Below are 21,284 nucleotides of genomic sequence, written 5' to 3'. Positions count from 1 at the left end.
TTTCAGCATTAACTCAAAAGTCTACAGTCCAAAGTCTCATCCAAGACAAAGCAAGTCGCTTTGCCTGTGAGCCCGTAAATTCAAAAGCAAATTAGTTACTTCCTAGGTACAATAGGGGTACAGGCATTGGGTATATACAGCCATTCCAAATGGGAGAAGTTGGCCAAAACAAAGGGGTACAGGCCCCATGCAAGTCCGAAATTCAGTGGGGCAGTCAAATCTTTTGTTTTTTTTTTTTTTCTTTTGAGATGGAGTCTCGCTCTCTCCGCAATCTCCGCTTACTGCAAGCTCTGCCTCCCAGGCTCACACCATTCTCCTGCCTCAGCCTCCCGAGCAGCTGATACTGCAGGCACCCGCCACCACGCCCAGCTAATTTTTTTGTATTTTTAGTAGAGACGGGGTTTCACCATCTTAGGATGGTCTTGATCTCCTGACCTCGTGATCCACCTGCCTCGGCCTCGCAAAGTGCTGGGATTACAGGCGTGAGCCACTGCGCCCGGCCGGGCAGTCAAATCTTAAAGCTACAAAATGCTCTCCTTTGACTCCATGTCTTACATCTAGGTCACGCTGATACAAGAAGTGGGTTCCCATGGTCTTGGACGGCTCCGCCCATGTGGCTTTGCAGCATACAGCCCCCTCCCAGCTGCTTTCACAGGCTGGTGTTGAGTGTGACTTTTCCAGGCACACGGTGCAAGCTGTCAGTGGATCTCCCATTCTAGGGTCTGGAGGACAGTGACCCTCTTCTAACAGCTCCACTAGCTGGTACCCCAGTAGGGACTCCGTGTGGGGGCTGCAACCCCACATTTCTCTTCGGCACTGCCCTAGCAGAGGTTCTCTGTGACAGCCCCACCCCTGCAGCAAACTTCTGTCTGGACATCCAGGTGTTTCCATCCATCTTCTGAAACCTAGGCAGAGGTTTCCAGCATCAGTTACTGATTTCTGTGCACCCACAGGCGCAACACTACATGGAAGCTGCCAAGGCTTGGTGCTTGCACTCTGAAGCCATGGCCCAAGCTCTGTGTTGGGCCCTTTCAGCCACAGCTGGAGTGGCTGGGCTGCAGGGCACCAAGTCCCTAGGCTGCGTACAGCAGAGGGACCCTAGGGCCGGCCCACAAAACCATTTTTTCCTCCTGAGCCTCCAGGCCTGTCAGGGGAGGGGCTGCCATGAAGACCTCTGACATGCTTTGGGGACATTTTCTCTATTGTCTTGGGGTTTTATATTTGGCTCCTCATTACTTATGCAAATTTCTGCAGTCAGCTTGAATTTCTTCTCAGAAAATAGGATTTTCTGTCACATTGGCAGGCTGCAAATTTTCCAAACTTTTATGCTTTGCTTCACTTTTAAAACTGAATGCCTTTAACAGCACCCAAGTCACCTCTTAAATGCTTTGCTACTTAGAAAGTTCTTCCACCAGATGCCCTTAATCATCTTTCTCAAGTTCAAAGTTCCACAGATCTCTAGGGCGGGGGCAAAATGTTGGCACTCTCTTTGATAAAACAACAAGAGTCACCTTTGCTCCAACTCCCAACAAGTTCCTCATCTCTGTCTGAGACCACCTCAGCCTGGACATTATTGTCCATATCATTATCAGCATTTTGGGCAAAGCCATTCAGCAAGTCTCTAAGAAGTTCCAAACTTTCCCACATTCTCCTGTCTTCTTCTGAGCCCTCCAAACTGTTCCATCATCTGCCTGTTACCCAGTTCCAAAGTCACTTCCACATTTTTGGGTATCTTTTCAGCAGCACCCCACTCTACTGGTACCAGTTTACTGTATTAGTCTGTTTTCACACTGCTGATAAAGACATACCCGAGACTGGGCAAGTTACAAAAGAAAGAGGTTTAATGGGCTTACAGTTCCAAGTGGCTGGGGAGGCTTCATAATCATGGTGAGAGACAAGGAAGAGCAAGTCACGTCTTAATATGGATGGCAACAGGCAGAGAGAGAGCTTATGCAGGGAAACTCGGCCTTATAAAGCCATCAGATCTCAGGAGACTTATTCACTATCATGAGAATAGCATGGGAAAGACCTTCCCCCACCATGATTTAGTTAACTCCTACCAGGTCCTTCCCACAACATGTGGGAATTCAAGATAAGATTTGGTTGGAGACACAGCCAAACTGTATCAGTGTGTATATACATAAATAAGATAACAGTACCAATAGCAAGGTAATACATGTGTATGTATGTATATAACATACATAATTATTTTTAAAATTTATATATTAAGGTGAAGAATGATGAATTGTGCAAGTATTATAAACTAGTGTTAGAAGGCTTAAAGACTTCCTCTTCTTATAAAAAAATGTACAGCCAGGCATGGTGGCTCACACCTGTAATTCCACTTTTGGAGGCTGAGGTGGGTGGATCTCACTTAATCCAAGGAATTCAAGGTCAGCCTTGGCAACATGGTAAAACCCCATCTCTACCAAAACTACAAAAATGCCCATCTCATAACCAGGTCTCTAAATAAATAAATAGATTTAAATGTAAAAATAAGGCTGGACGTGGTGGCTCATGCCTGTAATCCCAGCACTTTGGGAGGCCAAGGCAGGCAGATCACTTGAGGTCAGGAGTTCCAGACCAGACTGGCCAACATGGTGAAACCCTGTCTCTACTAAAAATTTAAAACTTACCTGGACATTGTGGTGGGCACCTGTAATCCCAGCTACTCAGGAAGCTGAGGTAGGAGAATTGCTTGAACCCGGGAGGTGGAGGTTGCAGTGAGCCGAGATCGCACCACCACACTCCAGCCTGGGCAACAGAGGGAGACCCTGGCTCTCTCACACAAAGACACACACACAATGTAAAAATAAAATATATTTTTTTAAAATTTCAAACTGGCTCACGCCTGTAATCCCAGCACTTTGGGAGGCCAAGGTGGGCGGATCATGAGGTCAGGAGGTCGAGACCATCCTGGCTAACACGGTGAAACCCTGTCTCTACTAAAAATGCAAAAAAATAAGCCAGGCATCGTGGCGAGCGCCTGTAGTCCCAGCTACTCAGGAGGCTGAGGCAGGAGAATGGTGTGAACCTGGGAGGCGGAGCTTGCAGTGAGCCGAGATCGCGCCACTGCACTCCAGTCAGGGTGACAGAGCGAGACTCCATCTCAAAAAAAATATATATATATATATATCTCTCTCTCTCTCAAATATATGCAGAAGCAGAGAGACTAGTATAGAGAGTCACATATACACAACATCCAGCTTTAGTATTGATCACCTCGTGACGAATTTTGTTTTATCTTCATCCCCACCTACTCTCCCTTTTGTGGCTATTTTGAAGGTATTTCCAGACATCATTTTATCCATAAATGTGTAGAGCTTTGTTTTTATTAATCTTGTTATTTATGGAAAATATAAAATGAAGACCATTTTATGAACAAATACAAATCTCTCTTCCCAGGATAAGGAGCACAAGTGTCCTTTGATTTGTGGGAGGAAACTCCGTTGTGGCCTTCATAGGTGTGAAGAACCTTGTCATCGTGGAAACTGCCAGACATGCTGGCAAGCCAGTGAGTGTCTTTACTATATAGTTTATTAAAAGAGTTTTTTAGAAATTCAGACATAATATACTTTGAGAGATTGATTTACTTAGAATGGTATGGATTCTTCAACTAAGCCTTCGTATTTCCAATATGTTGAGACTTTCTTTAAAGTTACTTCTAATGCTGTATTGTAGTCCCTGAAAACTTGTGATATGAGCAGTGATCCTCAGATGGGGCCTAGTTCGTTGATAGATTCCTTCTCTGCTACCTGCCTCATGTATGTTATTTACCTAGGTTCTGTCCTCAACAATCTTCTTTCTCTATATTATTAGCAGCAGTTTGCAAACTTTTTTGTAGTAGGGCTCATTTACATTACTAAAAAGTATCCTAAAGAGCTCTTTTTATGTGAGTCGTATTTGTCTGTATCTACTGTATTAGAAATTAAAACTGAGAAATTTAAAAAATAATTGATTAGTATATTTAAGAATAATAATATATTCATTGCATGTAATCACAAAAATTTTTTAAATAACTTTTCAAAAATATAGAATGGTGGATACTTGGTTTAATAGAAGATAGCTGAATTCTCACATCTGCTTCTGCATCCAATCCATCATAATATAGTTGAGGTATATGAAAAAAAATCCATCCTTACACAGATAACCTTACACAGGAGAAGGGAAGAGTATTTTAAAGATGTTTTCAAATAATTACTGATATTCTTTGAAATTACACCAAAATTCAACTTCATTTTAGAAAGGACTTGACTCAGTGTTTTTCTTCTCTGTCACTAAAATTTATTGGACTTTCTTATACTTTGAATGGATCTTTTTACCCGTGCATTATTTTATTTTATTTTATTTTATTTTATTTTTTTGAGACAGAGTCTTGCTGTGTCACCCAGGCTGGAGTGCAGTGGCATGATCTTGGCTCACTGCAAGCTCCGCCTCTCGGGTTCACACCATTCTCCTGCCTCAGCTTCCCCAGCAGCTGGGACTACAGGCGCCCACCACCACACCCGGCTAATTTTTTGTATTTTTAGTAGAGACAAGGTTTCGCCGTGTTAGCCAGGATGGTCTCAATCTCCTGACCTCGTGATCCGCCCACCTCGGCCTCCCAGAGTGCTGAGATTATAGGCGTGAGCCACCGCGCCCGGCCCCGTGCATGATTTTATAACAGCCCACATTGATCATTTGGAAAATAATTCTTATGTGATCTTTGAAATGTTGATAACTTTCCTGTTATAATATTAAAAACTCAGTCATTAATATAATCTCCTGTCTAGAAATATGTTGGGAAAAGTATTGGGAAGCTGTCAGGGTCACAGTAGTAAATGAAACTTCATATCTGTGCATGCCTTTTTCACCAGCTTCGTTTTAATAAAATAAAAGTTTAATAAAATAAAAACCTCCTTTAAAAAAAGTAACACCTCCAAAAATTCTCCGCTAAAACTACAAGCAAAAATGTGTGTGTGCATGTGTGTGTGTGTGTGTGTGTGTAAATATGTATGTGCACATCCCAAACTCAGAAAGGATTCTTTTGTTTTACCTGCTGCTCCACCAGGTTTTGATGAATTAACCTGCCATTGTGGTGCATCAGTGATTTACCCTCCAGTTCCCTGTGGTACTAGGCCCCCTGAATGTACCCAAACCTGCGCTAGAGTCCATGAATGTGACCATCCAGGTGAGTAGCATCTTGTCTTCACACTTCAGCCTGCTCACACCGTGTCATTTAGGATCCTGCTGTGTAACTCTTTGCTGCTCTAAAGTCATGCTCTGATGGTTGCCCCTTGCTCCCATGCGCAGGGGCTGCTTCTGTGAAGGTGGGTCTGTAATCTGGGCCACAGCTTGGAATCACACCTGAATTATCATATCTACTTCTGCATCCAATCCATTGTGATATAGTTGGTTTACTCCATTGGTTTACTCTAAGGATGTGAAAGACACCTAAAAATGTTGGAAGACACCCTAGCTGATCTTATCTCTCAAGATCTTTTCTTTCTTTGTGGTCTCCACTTTGGTGCATATTTTGAAATTTAGCATCTTTTTACAAAATTAAAAGTGACTTTTTTGTTGTTATAGAAGCAATATGTATTTATCCTATTAAAATTAAGAAAGTAGAGGCCAGGGCCAGGCGCAGTGGCTCACGCCTGTAATCCCAGCACTTTGGGAGACCAAGGGGGGCAGATCATGAGGTCAAGAGTTGGAGACCATCCTGCCCAACATGGTAAAACCCCGTCTCTACTAAAAATACAAAAATTAGCCAGGCGTGTTGGTATGCGCCTGTGGTCCCAGCTACTCAGGGGGCTGAGACAGGAAAATCACTTGAACCCCGGGGGCAGAGGTTGCAGTAAGCTGAGATCACATCACTGTACTCCAGCCTGCTGACAGACTGATACTCTGTCTCAAAAAAGAAAATAGAGGCCAGGCACAGTGGCTCGTGCCTGTAATCCTAGCACTTTGGGAGGCCGAGGTGGGCGGGTCACTTGAGGTCAGGGGTTTGAGACCACCCTGGCCAACATGGTGAAACCCTGTTTCTACTAAAAATACAAAAGTTAGCTAGGCATTGTGGCAGGCACCTGTAATCTCAGCTACTCGGGAGGCTGAGGCAGGAGAATTGCTTGAATCCGGGAGGCAGAGGTTGCAGTGAGCCAAGATCGTGCTACTCTACTTCAGCCTGGGCAACAGAGTGAGACTCCGTCTCAAAAAAAAAAAAAAAAAAGTAAAAAAGGCCAGGTGCAGTGACTCACGCCTCTCTTTGGGAAGCCGAGGCAGGTGGATCACCTGAGGTCAGAAGGTTGAGACTAGTCTGGCCAACATGGTAAAACCCTGTCTCTACTAAAAATACAAAACTTAGCCTGGCGTGGTGGCAGATGCCTATAATCCCAGCTACTTGGGAGGCTGAGGCAAGAGAATCACTTGAACCCAGGAGGCAGAGGTTGCAGTGAGCCAAGATTGTGCCATTGCACTCCAGCCTGGGTGACAAAGTGAGACTCTGACTCAAAAAAAAAAAAAAAAGTCAAAAGTTTGAAGTTAAATAATCTATTATATGTCACCTCCTAAGAATTATGCCTTACATGTATTTCTCAGGGTCTTTTGCCATGTGCAAATATATATGTTTGCATTTTTTTCCCAAAATAAAAATGGGATCTTACTGAACCGAATGCTTTTAACTAGCTTTTTTCCCACTCTTATTATTATATTTTTAATCTGTCGCCTTGTCAGTATTTTTTTTAAATATAAATTTTTAATGGCAATTGAGTGTCCTGTTACATGGATGGACCATAACTTATTCAGTCAGTCTTGTGTTGCTGGACATTTCAGTGTTTCCAGTTTTTCTCTGATAAACTGCTCAGATACCAGGCCAACAACCACTTGACATCACTCAATTTCTGTATCTGTCAAGTCTGGTTGCTGGCTTTCCTCTATCACCATACTGGGCTCGTCATTTCATTTTACCAAATACCAGAGGCAAACCTGAAATAATTCAGGGGACCAGATTTGATACCCACAGTTAGTCTGGCAATATGATTCAGACTTAAAACTAGAAAACCAGCTCTTGATTTTTTAAGTTAATGGAGTAAAACAGATCTTAAATTCTTCATTAAGTGGAATGTTCCCGGCCGGGCGCGGTGGCTCAATCCTGTAATCCCAGCACTTTGGGAGGCCGAGACGGGCGGATCACAAGGTCAGGAGATCGAGACCATCCTGGCTAACACGGTGAAACCCCGTCTCTACTAAAAATACAAAAAACTAGCCGGGCGAGGTGGCGGCGCCTGTAGTCCCAGCTACTGGGGAAGCTGAGGCAGGAGAATGGCGTGAACCCGGGAGGCGGAGCTTGCAGTGAGCTGAGATCCGGCCACTGCACTCCAGCCTGGGCCACAGAGCGAGACTCCGTCTCAAAAAAAAAAAAAAAAAGTGGAATGTTCCCTCCTTCCTTGGGAATCTTAGGATAGTCCTCCCAGCATAGTTCAAAAGCCCCTCCTGTGGCATTCATACCAGCATGAAGTACATGCTCAGGGCAGTCCCCACCCATTCCCTCCTTTACACTTACTTGCAGGTGTTACAGATGAAGCCCAAGTCCTGCTGGGCAAGATCCATAGTAAGAACTTCACCATTTGTGAATTGTGTTGTTTTAGCCTATTTTGTTCCCCATTCATTTCCATTTTCTTAAGTGTTTACTGTATTTCTAACATGGTGTCAGACACAGAGGGAACTTCAGAGGAAGATAAAAATACCCCGTGACCATGAGGTTCTTACGTTCTCCCTGTGAGGAAGAGAATGGTAGTTCAATACACATGATACAACCACCCTTCACATGCAAATGGGCTACATAATGTTGCAGCAACCCATCTGCGTAGGAACTGAGACACCAGGAAGTGTGAGGGAGCTCAGGCTAGAGTATGGTCAGCCAAGGAAAGCTTCATTGTAGGAAGTGAGTTTTGATGAACTTCCCCTTATAGGCAGTAATGAAATTGGAAGGAATCAGCAGAAGCATTTTAGATGGAATTAATAGCAAAGATATCTGAGCAGAAGTGAGCAGTTGCTGTTAAGGTAGGGCCAAAAGAATGACATAGTAGAATTGGATGGACCATATGGCTGTGCTGCAAGAGATGAGATGAGAAAGCTGCGTCCTCTGCTTCTGTTTGGGCATGTCTCTTCCGCCTTGGTTGGGTTTCTTTTTCTCACTCATGCTTGTCCTTCAACACTTTAACATAAAGTCAGGTACTTTTTACTTTCCTGTGACCATTTTTTAAAAGTACTCCCAGTTTCCGAATTTAAAAGTTTCATGCTGTATGCCATTTATATGATGTATAATGGTTTACGTGACTTTATTTCGAAAGTATTCCTAAAGTTACCTTTCTCTTTCTGCAGTATATCATTCTTGTCATAGTGAGGAGAAGTGTCCCCCTTGCACTTTCCTAACTCAGAAGTGGTGCATGGGCAAGCATGAGGTAAGTTTTCTCTCTCAAGTGCTCATTGTTCCAGGCAGAGGTTCATGATTTTATTACTTAAGAATTGTTAGTCTCATCGTTTCTCAAAGTAAATACATTCGGAAGTAGAAGGTTTCCATTGCTTAAAAATTTTTTCTTAAGATATAATTTGCATACAACAGAATTTACCCTTTTTATTGTACAGATCCATGAGTTTTAACAAAAGCATACATACCATCAAACCACTACCACAATCAAGATGTAGAACAGTTCAGTCACCCCCAAACATCCTTCATGCCCCTGTGTACTCAATGTCCCCTACTTCCAGCCCCTGAAAACCAATGATCTGTTGTCTATTCCAATCATTTTACTTTAAAACACCAATTTTTTTTTTTAATAACCACCTTATTCCTGCAAGAATGGCAATAATCAAAAAATAATAGATGTTGGCGTGGATGTGGTGAAAAGGGAACACTTTTACACTGCTGGTGGGAATGTAAACTAGTACAACCACTGTGGAAAACTGTGGCAATTCCTTAAAGAACTAAAAGTAGATTTACCATTTGATCCAGCAGTCCCACTACTGGGCGTCTACCCAGAAGAAAAGAAGTCATTATATGAAAAAGATACCTGCACACGCATGTTTATAGCGGCACAATTCACAATTACAAAAATGTGGAACCAGCCCAACTGCCCATCAGTCAACAAGTGGATAAAGAAATTGTGGTGTATATATATATATGTACCACGGAATACTACTCAGCCAGGAACGAAATAATGACATTCACAGCAACCTGGATGGATTTGGAGACCATTATTCTAAGTGAAGTAACTCAGAAATGGAAAACCAAACATCGTATGTTTTCACTCATAAGTGGGACCTAAGCTATGAGGACGCAAAGGCATGAGAATGATACAGTGGACTTTGGGGACTCTAGGGAAAGGATGGGAGGCGGGTGAGGGATTAAAAAAACTACACACTGGGGCCGAGCATGGTGGCTCATGCCTAGAATCCCAGCACTTTGGGAGGCCAAGGCAGGCAGATTACGAGGTCAGGAGTTTGAGACCAACCTGGCCAACATGGTGAGACCCCATCTCTACTAAAAAAATTAGCTGGGCATGGTGGTGCATCCCTGTAATCCCAGCTACTTGGGAGGCTGAGGCAGGAGAATTGCTTGAACTCGGGAGGCGGACGTTGCAGTGAGCCAAGATTGTGCCACTGCACTCGAGCCTGGGCAACACAGCAAGACTCCGTCTCGGAAAAAAAAAAAAAATTTTTAAAACTACACATTGGGTACAATGTACACTCCCCGGGTGATGGGTACACCAAAATCTCAGAAATCACTACTAAGGAACTTATCCATGTAGCCAGACACCACCTGTTCCCCAAGAACTATTGAAATAAGAAAAAGGAAAAAAAAAAAATCACTGATCACAGGTCACCATAACAGATAGAATAATGAAAAATTCTGAGACGTTGCGAGAATTACCAAAATGTGACGCAGACACGAAATGAGCATGTGCTGTTGGAAAAGTGGAACAGATAGACTTGCTGGACACAGGGTTGCCACAAACTTGCAATTTGTAAAAAATGTGATATCTATGAAATGCAATAAAGTGAAGTCCTATAAAAAAAAATGCATATTTATTGTACAGTTGAAAAGATTTAATTCTGCTACTGAGAAAGAAATACTCTAACATTCTGGCATATAAACCACCAGACATGTGATACACATTTTTCCTTGCTCTGATTAAGATGATACTGCTTTCTACATTCCAACTGTCCTATACCAAAAAAAAAAAAAGATACTGTTTTGTAACCTGCATATTTTGCGTCATGAAGTATTGGCCAACATTTCATGAAACTCTCTTGACATCTGTAACAACATGCCATATTCTTTTATCTTCATGGACGTATATCCTTCCACTGATTTCCTGTGGGTGGTTCTCAAGTCCTTGGTATTTATTCTTTTCTGTGTATCTCACCTTTTCCAGTTTATCCATTCTAAAACATCAATGTGTTATCTTTGTGTTGATGGCTTATTCAGACTTCATTCAACAGATATCGAGTATGAGTACCTACCATGTGCTAGGTAACAGGCTAGATTTGGGTGATTTGAAAGTGAACAAGACTAACCCTTGCCCTTATGAAGCCTTCACTTTGGGTTGGGAGGCAGGCATGAAAACAGACAATAGCAGTGATGTGGGAAATACAGAGGGCTAAGGAGGATGGAAGGGCTCTCCAGGTGTTTTGCAAGAATTAACGTCCTAAAGGATAGCGAGAAGAAAGTAATGTGGAGAGGATGACAGGGCAGAGCATCGGGGAAAATTATCCTCATTGCCCTGGTAGTAGAATACGTAAGTGTTTAATGATTGAGAACTACATTCCACCAAGATACGGATTCCAGTGCGATGGGAAACATGTGTGTCCTAGATGTTGGAGGTATCTTCAAGGGAGAAGTTGTGTGTCACTGCAGTAGAAGTATATCCCTCATTTTGAGGGTTCATGAAAGAATTTGAGTGAATATATAAGATTAGCCTTTGGTCCTACAAGAGTAAAATTGCAGCAGCTTTTTCCTATGGTGAGGAAACCTGGAAACAGGCCATTTTTCAAGAAAAAAAATGAATTGGGGGTTCCATGGCCTGTTTTCTCTAAATTTTTTAAAGGACAGGACTGCCTGAAGTTGTGGAGACCATGAGTTAGGAGACATGAGGAGAGTTAAGTATTTAATTGCAGAAAACAACCTTCTAGCCTGGGCAACCAGTGGGATCCTGACTATAATAATACAAAAATTAGCTGGGTTTAGTGGCATGCTTGTATGCCCAGCTACTTGGAAGGCTAAGGCAGGAGGATCACTTGAACCCAGGAGTTCAAGGCTGCAGTGAGCCATGATTATGCCACTGCCCTCAAGCCTGGGCAACAGAGCAAGATTCTGCCTCAAAAAAAAGCAAAACAGGCTGGGCGCAGTGGCTCACGCCTGTAATCCCAACACTTTGGTAGGCCGAGGCAAGTGGATCACCAGAGGTCAGCAGTTCGAGACCAGCCTGGCCAACATAGTGAAACCCTGTCTCTACTAAAAATACAAAAATTAGCTGGGCATGGTGGCACATGCCTGTAGTCCCAGCTACTTGGGAGGCTGAGGCAGGAGAACCGCTTGAACCCGAGAGGTGGAGGTTGCAGTGAGCTGAGATCGTGCCATTGCACTCCAGCCTGGGCGACAGAGCAAGACCGTCTCAAAAAAAAAAAAAAAAGCAAAAGCAAACAAAAAAGGGCCCTCAGTCTCAGAACCCTAGGCCAAGGTTGCCCTCCACCCCCGCGTCTATAAGAGTTAGTCTGTTGACTCTGCTTTAGCAGTTCAGAAAGGAGGGAAAAGATCATCCGCCCCTCCCAGTTAGTCATAGCATTTTCAAGCACTCCCTAGTTATCTAGTTACATTTGTTTGTTGTCACTTTGGAAAGTTTATGTCCCAGATCACATTTTTGGCTTCTGCTACAAATCCTTTTGAGTCATAACAGAGATTATTAAATAAAGTTAAGGTTTGTTTTCTTCATCTCAAACTAACCTTTCAGACTTTGAAAATCAAAATGATTTTTTTCCAGATAAATAGAGCTTTTTTAGAAATACAGCTTTTAAGCCGGATGTAGTGGCATGTACCTATGGTCCCAGCTAATCAGAAGACTAAGGCAGGAGGATCACTTGAGCCCAGAAGTTCAAGTCCAGCTTAGGCAACATAGTGAGACGCTGTCTCTAAAAATTAAAATAATAATAATTATTATTTTAAAAACTGGGCTGAGTGTGGTGGTTCACACCTGTAATCCCAGCACTTTGGGAGGCCAAGGCAAGTGTATCGCTTAAAGTCAGGAATTCAAGACCAGCTGCCTGGCCAACATGGCGAAACCCAGTCTCTACTGAAAATACAAAAATTAGCTGGTCATGGTAGTACACACCTGTAATCCCAGCTACTCAGGAGTCTGAGGATGGAGAATCCCTTGAACCCTGGAGGTGGAGATTGCAGTGAGCCCTGAGATGGGCGCCACCGTACTCCATCCTGGGCAACAGAGTGAGACTTCCTCTCAAAATAAATAAATAAATACAAACCATTATTGCCGGATGCAGTGGCTCACACCTGTAATCTCAGCACTTTGGGAGGCCTAGGCAGGTGGATTGCTTCCGCTCAGGAGTTCAAGACCAGCCTGGACAACATGGTGAAACCCCATCTCTTAAAAAAAAAAATACAAAAATTAGCCGGGCGTGGTGGCACGCACCTGCAATTCCAGCTACTTGGGAGACTGAGGTGGGAGGATCACGTGAGCCCCAGGAAAGTCATAATCATGCCATTACACTCCAGCCTAGGCGACAGAGTAAAACCCTGTATCAGAAAAACAAAAACAAACAAAAAAAACCTGCTATAAGCTCAGAAATGTTTTAAGAGGAAGTTAAAACTCACCCCAAATCTCACATGGAGATGAGAATCTGACTACTACTGTCTCTCCTAGTTTCGGAGCAACATCCCCTGTCACCTGGTTGATATCTCTTGCGGATTACCCTGCGGTGCCACGCTACCATGTGGGATGCACAAATGTCAGAGACTCTGTCACAAAGGGGAGTGTCTTGTGGATGAGGCCTGCAAGCAGCCCTGTACCACCCCCAGAGCTGACTGTGGTCACCCGTGTATGGCACCCTGCCATACCAGCTCACCCTGCCCTGTGACTGCTTGTAAAGCCAAGGTGGGTATTTCTGGCCACAGATGGAGCATTGACTGTGGTTCTGAGGCTACTAGTGAGTCCCGAACTGTCTACAGTAGCCCCTGGGCATGCATCTTAATCAGGGGTCATTGGTTGCCAAAAACCACAAGTTAGAGAAAGGTAGAGTAAGTCACACAGGTTTCTGCCTGCCAAACTTGGTGTGGCCTTTTGATTCAGCAGGTACCCACTGCCACCAGACTAGAGTCTGTGTCTCCCTTGGATCAGATTCTCAATAGACACTGATTGTTTACTCCATTTATTTAATAAATGTATAAATGTGTTTTGTGCAAGACGTAGTATGAGGTGCTAGGGATAAATTAGTGAACAAGAGACACATGGTTCCTCACTACCTGATGGGACAGATATTCAATTATTGCTTAGATAACTAATTATGGCTGTGGTGTCATGAGGGAGTAGTTTAAGCCTTGTGGAGGGTGCTATGAGAGCAGGTAAATGGGAGGTTTAGCCTGGTCTAAAGGATCAAGTGTGGCCACCTTGAGGAGGTGGAGTTGGCTAGGCCACAGTTGAGCCTAGGGCAAGCGTCTGTCTCTGATGGTAAAAACTTCATCCCAGGCCTGCCCCTTCAGCCAGGATGAAGAGCAGAGGTGGTTTCCAAAAGGGGGCATTGTGGATGGGGGCACTTCTAGCATGTCAGCAACTGTGTCAGTTTGCATGTGTGGTTAGCCTCTTCCAGCTTGGAGAGTGGCCACCCGCTGACTCTCTAGTCTCTGCTATGGTTTGAGAGAGGATTTAAGAGTGAAAACTGCTTTATTCACATGGTTCCAGTGCGCTAAAAGTCGTTCCATGTCATCTGACTTCAGGTAGAGCTACAGTGTGAATGTGGACGAAGAAAAGAGATGGTGATTTGCTCTGAAGCATCTAGTACTTATCAAAGGTTAGTGTTACTTAAATGTTAACAACTGGTGACCTAGGTGAAACAGATACATGTGTTTTGTTTTGTTTTTAAAGCTAATCAAGTGAATCAGTGGGAGTGGAGAAGAAACAACTCTGTAACTGGTTGTGATCAGTTGTAAACACCACTGCACAGACACATGTGTTTATCATAGTATCCTTGCACCTTTTCTAAAAGCTGAAAAGGTTTTTTTGTTTGTTTTGTTTTGTTTTATTGAGAGGGGTCTAGCCCTGTTTCCCAGGCTGGTCTCCTACCTCGGCCCCTCAAAGTGCTGGGATCACAGGAGTGAGCCACCACACCTGGCTAGAAAGTTTCTTACATACATTTTTAAGAATCTAGTTTCTCTAGTTCAAAGAAAAAGTGCTGCTTTATGTACCTTTTCTTCCCTAACTTTGGTGTGTAAAATAACTTAAATTTTTCCGCTTCCTCCTTCCTCTTTCTCTTTTTCTCTCTTTTGGTCGTATAACATTGTGAGATAAGAAGGGAAGATGTCCTGAAGTTAGGTGAATTGCTTTCACATCCCACCATTTGTCATTGGCACAGCCAGGGCTAAGCCCTGTGCCCTTCTGGTGTGAGAGTTTCTTTTTTTTTTTTTTTTGAGACAGAGTCTGGCTCTGTCGCCCAGGCTGGAGTGCAGTGGCCGGATCTCAGCTCACTGCAAGCTCCGCCTCCCGGGTTCACGCCATTCTCCTGCCTCAGCCTCCCGAGTAGCTGGGACTACAGGCGCTGCCACCTCGCCCGGCTAGTTTTTTGTATTTTTTAGCAGAGATGGGGTTTCACCGTGTTAGCCAGGGTGGTCTCGATCTCCTGACCTCGTGATCCGCCCGTCTCGGCCTCCCAAAGTCCTGAGATTACAGGCTTGAGCCACCGCACCCGGCCAGTGTGAGGGTTTCTAATTGTTCTGTGAGGTATCTCTGCAGCTTCCTGAAGTCTTGGGACCTGTGTAGCCATATAGGGATCTGAGTGCTGAGATGGAGATGTTAGAGAATGAATGGTTTTGTATATATGTATAATATATAATATATATTATAATTTATATATATTTTATATGTATCTGGTTAGATGGGGAGAGGTGCCATGGATATAGGACTTTAAGAGGATGCACACATCAGATTGGCTATGTTTGAATACCTACTAAGTGCCACGTGTTGCTCTAGGGAATACTGAGGGTTTGAGTCACCTCATCGCTTCCCAGGTAGCTGCTTTGAATATAATTGAGGAGATATGACATAGATATGTTGGTAGTTCATAGTAGCCGGGCTTCCAAGACCACACCAGTTTTCATGTGATAGATTTGTTTTTTTTTTGAAATGGAGTTTCACTCTTGTTGCCCAGGCTAGAGTGCAGTGGGGTGATCTCGGCTCACTGCAACCTCCACCTCCCAGGTTCAAGTGATTCTCCTGCCTCAGCCTCCTGAGTAGCAGGGATCACAGGAGCCTGCTACCATGCCCGGCTAAGTTTTTGTATTTTTAGTAGAGATGGGGTTTCACCATATTGGCCAGGCTGGTCTTGAACTCCTGACTTCAGGTGAGCCACCTGCCTCAGTTTCCCAAAGTGCTGGAATTACAGGCGTGAGCCACCACACCCGGCCTAGATTTGCTTTTAAAGAGGTCTTCTGTATCCCAAGTATAAGGAGGTTCTTGTGAAACTGCAATGCCTCTTTTTCCCTTTCTTTTTTATATTTCAGAATAGCTGCAATTTCCATGGCCTCTAAGATAACAGACATGCAACTTGGAGGTTCAGTGGAGATCAGCAAGTTAATTACCAAAAAGGAAGTTCATCAAGCCAGGTAATTTTTAAAATGCATATATGTGCCTTCTTTCTTCAATTAGACTTCAATTAGAGGGCAGGGATTATTCATCTATCTCAGTACTTCATAGTAGAGCCTTGCATACATAATAAGTATTCAATAGACAATTTGATGTTGAGACATCCGTTCCATCCCCAACGCATCCTACTCAGGAGATAGCTAAGACTAGAGGAGACTTTTCCAGGCCTCACAGTAACCAAAGGAAGCAGAGACCAATGTGTGTTTAGCTTAACCCATGTGAGAATAGAGAACCCAGAGTGGTGACTGTCTCTGGAGTGGGAGATTGGGCTGTTAAGAGGGGCACCTGTGGAGCATTTGGGGCTGAGCAGCCAGGGAACACTCTGAGGCCGCTGGAGGACTCCTAGGCCCCATAACAGAGAGGCCATCCCACCTGTCCTTGAGAGGGACCTCATCCAGCCATCCCTGGGTTGGGGTCCATGGGGAAATGATATTTCTAGGGCAAGGGTACTAATGGAAACTGAAGAACAGGTGGCCTCACAGGCTTCCTGGCCTGAGGGAATGTTCTTTGGCTAGAGTCAGCTGTGCTTCCAGGTTGACTGAGACTTTCTTTTCTTGCTGGATAGGAGCTGTACAGCCAGTACTCTGACTTTATTTTTTTTTTTCATTTGCTTATCCAGGCTGGAGTGTGATGAGGAGTGTTCAGCCTTGGAAAGGAAAAAGTAAGTAGTTTCAGTTGCTTTTTAAATCTCCTTGCCCTTGAGCTCTGTGAAATTAATGGAAGGGAGCAACCCTTCAAACATCAGACATTTACTCAGCACTGCGCTGCGTCTTTTACTGTTATCAAAGAGCAAGAGAAATGCCGTTACCAAGAATTGAATTGTCTTAAGGATAATCACTCAGGTGATTTCAGTATATTGAGAAACATGAGCTGTGTGGTTTTGGGCATGATATAAACATCATACCACAGCATACTTGTTCAGGGACTGGCCAACTTCCTGACTCATTGTTTAAAACACTGTTTAGTGAACTTTTCATTGAAGTTTAGCATACATAGTGAAGATTGGAAGTGTGCAGATCAGTGAATCGTCACTAAATGAATACAGTTGTGTAATTAAGCACTCAGGTGAAAAGATAATTACCAGAACTGTCCCTTGTACTCTACATAAACGTAAAACCTCTATCCTAACTTCTCTTTAGATTAGTTTTTGAACTTTATGTAGGTGATGGAATCATGTAGTTTGTATTATTTTTGTCTGGCTTCTTTCATTACTTTTTTGTGACATTCACTCCTGTTGTTGCATGTAGCAATGCTTTATTCATTTTTATTCCTGCATGATTTTTTTTGTATTACTATTCATTTACCCATTCTACTGTTAATGGATATCTTTGTATTAAGTATTAGACTATTACAAATAAAGCTGTTAAGAATTTTTTGGTTTTTGAGGTGGAGTTTTGCTCTTATCGCCCAGGCAGGAGTGCAATGGCATGATCTTGGCTCACTGCCACCTCTGCCTCCCAGATGCAAGTGATTCTCTTGCCTTAGCCTTCAGAGTAGCTGGCATTACAGGCGCGCACCACCATGCCTGGCTGATTTTTGTGCTTTTTTTTTTTTTTTTTTAAGACGAAGTCTCGCTCTGTCTCCCAGGCTGGAGTGCAGTGGCGCAATCTCAGCTCATTGCAAGCTCTGCCTCCCAGGTTCACACCATTCTCCTGCCTCAGCCTCCCAAGTAGCTGGGACCACAGACGCCTGCCACCTCACCTGGCTAATTTTTTGTATTTTTAGTAGAGACAGGGTTTCACCGTGTTGGCCAGGATGGTCTCGATCTCCTGACCTCATGATCCATCCACCTCACCCTCCCAAAGTGCTGGGATTACAGTTATGGGCCACCGCACCGGGCCTGATTTTTATATTTTTAGTAGAAATGGAGTTTCACCATGTTGGCCAGGCTGGTCTCAAACTCCTGACCTCAGGTGATCCACTTGCCTCCACCTCCGAAAGTGTTGGGATTACAAGCCACCACACCTGGCCCAGAACATTCTTAAACTTGCTTTGCTCTATATTTCTGTACATTTCTGTTGGATATAAGCCAGAAGTAGAATTGCTGATTAATAGGGTTTACATATGTTCAGCTTTAGTAGAGTCTGCCAGTGTCCAAAGTGATTGTACCAAATTACACTCCCACCAGCAAAGGATAATTCCCATTGCTGTACATTTTTGTCAGCACTTAGAATTGTCAGTCTTTTTAATTTTAGCCATTTTGTAGATGTGTATAACAAGATGTCATTGAGCTTTTAATTTCTTTTTTCCTGATAACTTAAGAGATTGAGTACCTTTCTTATAGTTACTGGCCATTGGATAGCCTCATTTTTGAAGTGCCGATACAAGTCCTTTGCATTTTTGTGCTCTTTTGTATTGATTAGTAGGAATTATTTATGTATTCTGAATATGAGTCCTTTGTTGGCTTTCTGTATACATTGTGAGTACTTTGTTGCACTCTGTACCTTCGTTTTTTACTCTCTTGATACCTTTTTTTTATCCCAGAAGCTAAAGAACTCTTGATGTCTTTTGATAAACAGAAATTTTTAATGTTAATATTGTCCAGTTTATTTGAGTTTCTTAATAAGCACTTTTCATGTCCTATTTAGAAAAATTTGTCATCCTGAGGCCATGATGATATTCTCTTACTGTCTAGAAAGTGTATTATTTTACCTTTCACGTTTTAAATCTACAGTTGACCTGTACTGATTTTTTTGAGTATGGATAAGGAGAGTTTACAGTTCAGCTTTTTTCCATGCGAATATCCATTTGACAAGTACCAAGATTATCCTTTTTCCAGCACTCTGCAGTGCCACCTCTGTCATAAATCACCTATAAGCCTGGGCAACTTGCAAAACCTCATCTCTACAAAAAATAAAACAAAATTAGCCAGGTGTGGTGGTACGTACCTGTAGTCCCATCTACTTGGGAGGCTGAGGTGGGAGGATTGCTTGAACCTGCGAGGCTAAGGCTACAGTGAGCCGTGATCACCAGCCTGGACTATACTCTTGGTGACAGAGTGAAACCCTGTCTCAAAAAACAAAAACAAAAATAGGCTGGGCACGGTGGCTCATGCCTGTAATCCCAGCACTTTGGGAGGCTGAGGTGGGTGGATCACGAGGTCAGGAGATCGAGACCATCCTGGTTAACACAGTGAAACCCCGTCTCTACTAAAAAATACAAAAAATTAGCCGGGCATGGTGGCGGGCGCCTGTAGTCCCAGCTACTCGGGAGGCTGAGTCAGGAGAATGGCGTGAACCCGGGAGGCGGAGCTTGCAGTGAGCCGAGATCATGCCACTGCACTCCAGGCTGGGCAACAGTGTGAGACTCTGTGTCAAAAAATAAAATAAAATAAAATAAATAAAAATATATCAAATATATGTATGTGAGTCTATTTCTGAGCTCATCGTGTTCAACTGCACTAGTATCACACTGTCTTAATTACTGTGCCTTTATAACAAGTCTTAATACCTGGTAGTATATATCCTCAATCATGACTCCTCTTCAATATTGTCTTTGATTATTCTTTATTCTTAGCCCTTTACATTTCAACTTAATGTCTTTTTCATTTATTTATTTATTTATTTATTGAGATAGGATCTTGCTCTGTCACCCATGCTGGAATGTAATGGCACAATCATAGTTCACTGCACCCTTGAACTCCTGGGCTCAAGGGATCCTTGTGCCTCAGCCTCCAAAATAGGTGAACTATAGGCACACACGCCACTATGACCGGCTAAGTTTTTTTTTTTTTGTAAACATGGGGTTTTACTATGTTGACCAGGATGGTCTCAAAATTCTGGCTCAAGCAAACCTCCTACCTTGGCCCCCCAAAGTGCTGGGATTATAAGCATGAGCTACTGCACCCAGCCCATATCCACTTATATTTCACAATTGACTTCTTTTTTTTTTTTTTTTTTTTTTTTTTTTTTTTTTTTTTTTGAGACGGAGTCTCGCGCTGTCGCCCAGGCTGGAGTGCAGTGGCCGGATCTCAGCTCACTGCAAGCTCCGCCTCCCGGGTTCACGCCATTCTCCGGCCTCAGCCTCCCGAGTAGCTGGGACTACAGGCGCTGCCACCTCGCCCGGCTATTTTTTGTATTTCTTAGTAGAGACGGGGTTTCACCGTGTTAGCCAGGATGGTCTCGATCTCCTGACCTCGTGATCCGCCCATCTCGGCCTCCCAAAGTGCTGGGATTACAGGCTTGAGCCACCGCGCCCGGCCGACTTCTTATAATATATACCCAAGAAACCTGCTGGGATTTTGATTGAGTTGTTATTTAACTTGTAGGTCAATTTGCAATCCTTACAGCATTGAATTTTCTAATCCATGAGGAGGGTGTATTCTTGCATTTCATGTCGTCTTTGATTTCTCTCAATGATACTTTATGTTTTGTATATATAGATTTTGTGTTCTGTCAGTAGATTTGTTTCTTGATTTTTGATGCTGCTATAGATGGGTTTTCTCCTTGTATTACTTGTAATTTTTTTTTTTTTTTTTTTTTTGAGACGGAGTCTCGCTCTGTCACCCAGGCTGGAGTGCAGTGGCACGATCTCAGCTCACTGCAAGCTCCACCTCCCAGGTTCACGCCATCCTCCTGCCTCAGCCTCCCAAGTAACTGGGACTACAGGTGCCCGCCACCACACCCGGCTAATTTTTTGTATTTTTAGTAGAGACAGGATTTCACCATGTTAGCCAGGATCTCAATCTCCTGACCTCATGATCCACCCACCTCGGCCTCCCAAAGTGCTGGGATTACAAGTGTGAGACACCACGCCTGGCCAACTTTTAATTTTTTTTAAATTATTATTATGTAATGTGACAAGGGTTTTGTTTATTTTGTTTTTGACCAGGTTGACATCCTCAAGAAAAAATGCAAATTACAAGGCCTTCATTTTAAAGCAAATGCTCATTTTAGAAATGTGTTACAGAAGATGTTTATATGCTTCAGCAGGCATAAAAATACATCACAGATAAGGCAGAAAAAATTCTATGAATGGCTTGACTTTTTTTTTTTTTTTTTTCGGATACAGCGTCTCACTCTGTCTCCCAGGCTGGAGTGCAATGGCACAATTACAGCTCACTGCAGCCTCTACCTCCTGGGTTCAAGTGATCCTCCCACCTCACCTCCCAAGTAGCTGGAACTGCAGGTGCATGCCACCACACCCAGCTAATAATTTTTAGATTTTTTGTACCACATCCAGCTAATTTTTTTGGGTTTTTTTGTTTGTTTGTTTTGTTTTCTTTGTAAAGATAGCATCTCACTATTTTGGCCAGGCTGGTCTCACATTCCTGGGCTCAAGCAATCCTCCTGCCTCAGCCTTCCAAAGTGCTGGGTTTACAGGTGTGAGCCACCGCACCCGGCCTAAATTGGTATTTTCTAATTGCTTGTTGCTGGT

The 21,284-nt window shown here is 43.3% G+C and overlaps 1 protein-coding gene across 3 annotated transcripts in view; it reads left to right on the top strand.

Moving 5' to 3' along the window:
• Positions 1 to 21,284, top strand: part of NFX1 (nuclear transcription factor, X-box binding 1) — an 83,809-nt gene that overhangs the window by 49,944 nt on the left and 12,581 nt on the right. For 2 of the 3 annotated variants that reach the window (XM_025360361.1, XM_025360360.1), the window contains exons 13-19: positions 3,406 to 3,514; positions 5,051 to 5,170; positions 8,362 to 8,441; positions 12,918 to 13,148; positions 13,988 to 14,061; positions 15,767 to 15,868; positions 16,528 to 16,569. In XM_025360361.1, coding sequence (XP_025216146.1) covers positions 3,406 to 3,514; positions 5,051 to 5,170; positions 8,362 to 8,441; positions 12,918 to 13,148; positions 13,988 to 14,061; positions 15,767 to 15,868; positions 16,528 to 16,569 — 758 coding nt within the window. Of the gene's footprint in view, positions 1 to 3,405; positions 3,515 to 5,050; positions 5,171 to 8,361; positions 8,442 to 8,992; positions 10,059 to 12,917; positions 13,149 to 13,987; positions 14,062 to 15,766; positions 15,869 to 16,527; positions 16,570 to 21,284 lie in introns of those variants that run through there. The other variant, XM_025360362.1, reaches the window with a different exon arrangement.

The sequence above is a fragment of the Theropithecus gelada genome, chromosome 15, assembly GCF_003255815.1.
Source record: "Theropithecus gelada isolate Dixy chromosome 15, Tgel_1.0, whole genome shotgun sequence".
NCBI classification, from domain to species: Eukaryota; Metazoa; Chordata; class Mammalia; order Primates; family Cercopithecidae; genus Theropithecus; species Theropithecus gelada.
Note: the sequence above shows the minus strand (reverse complement) of the source record. Positions and strands in the feature narration are given on the sequence as shown.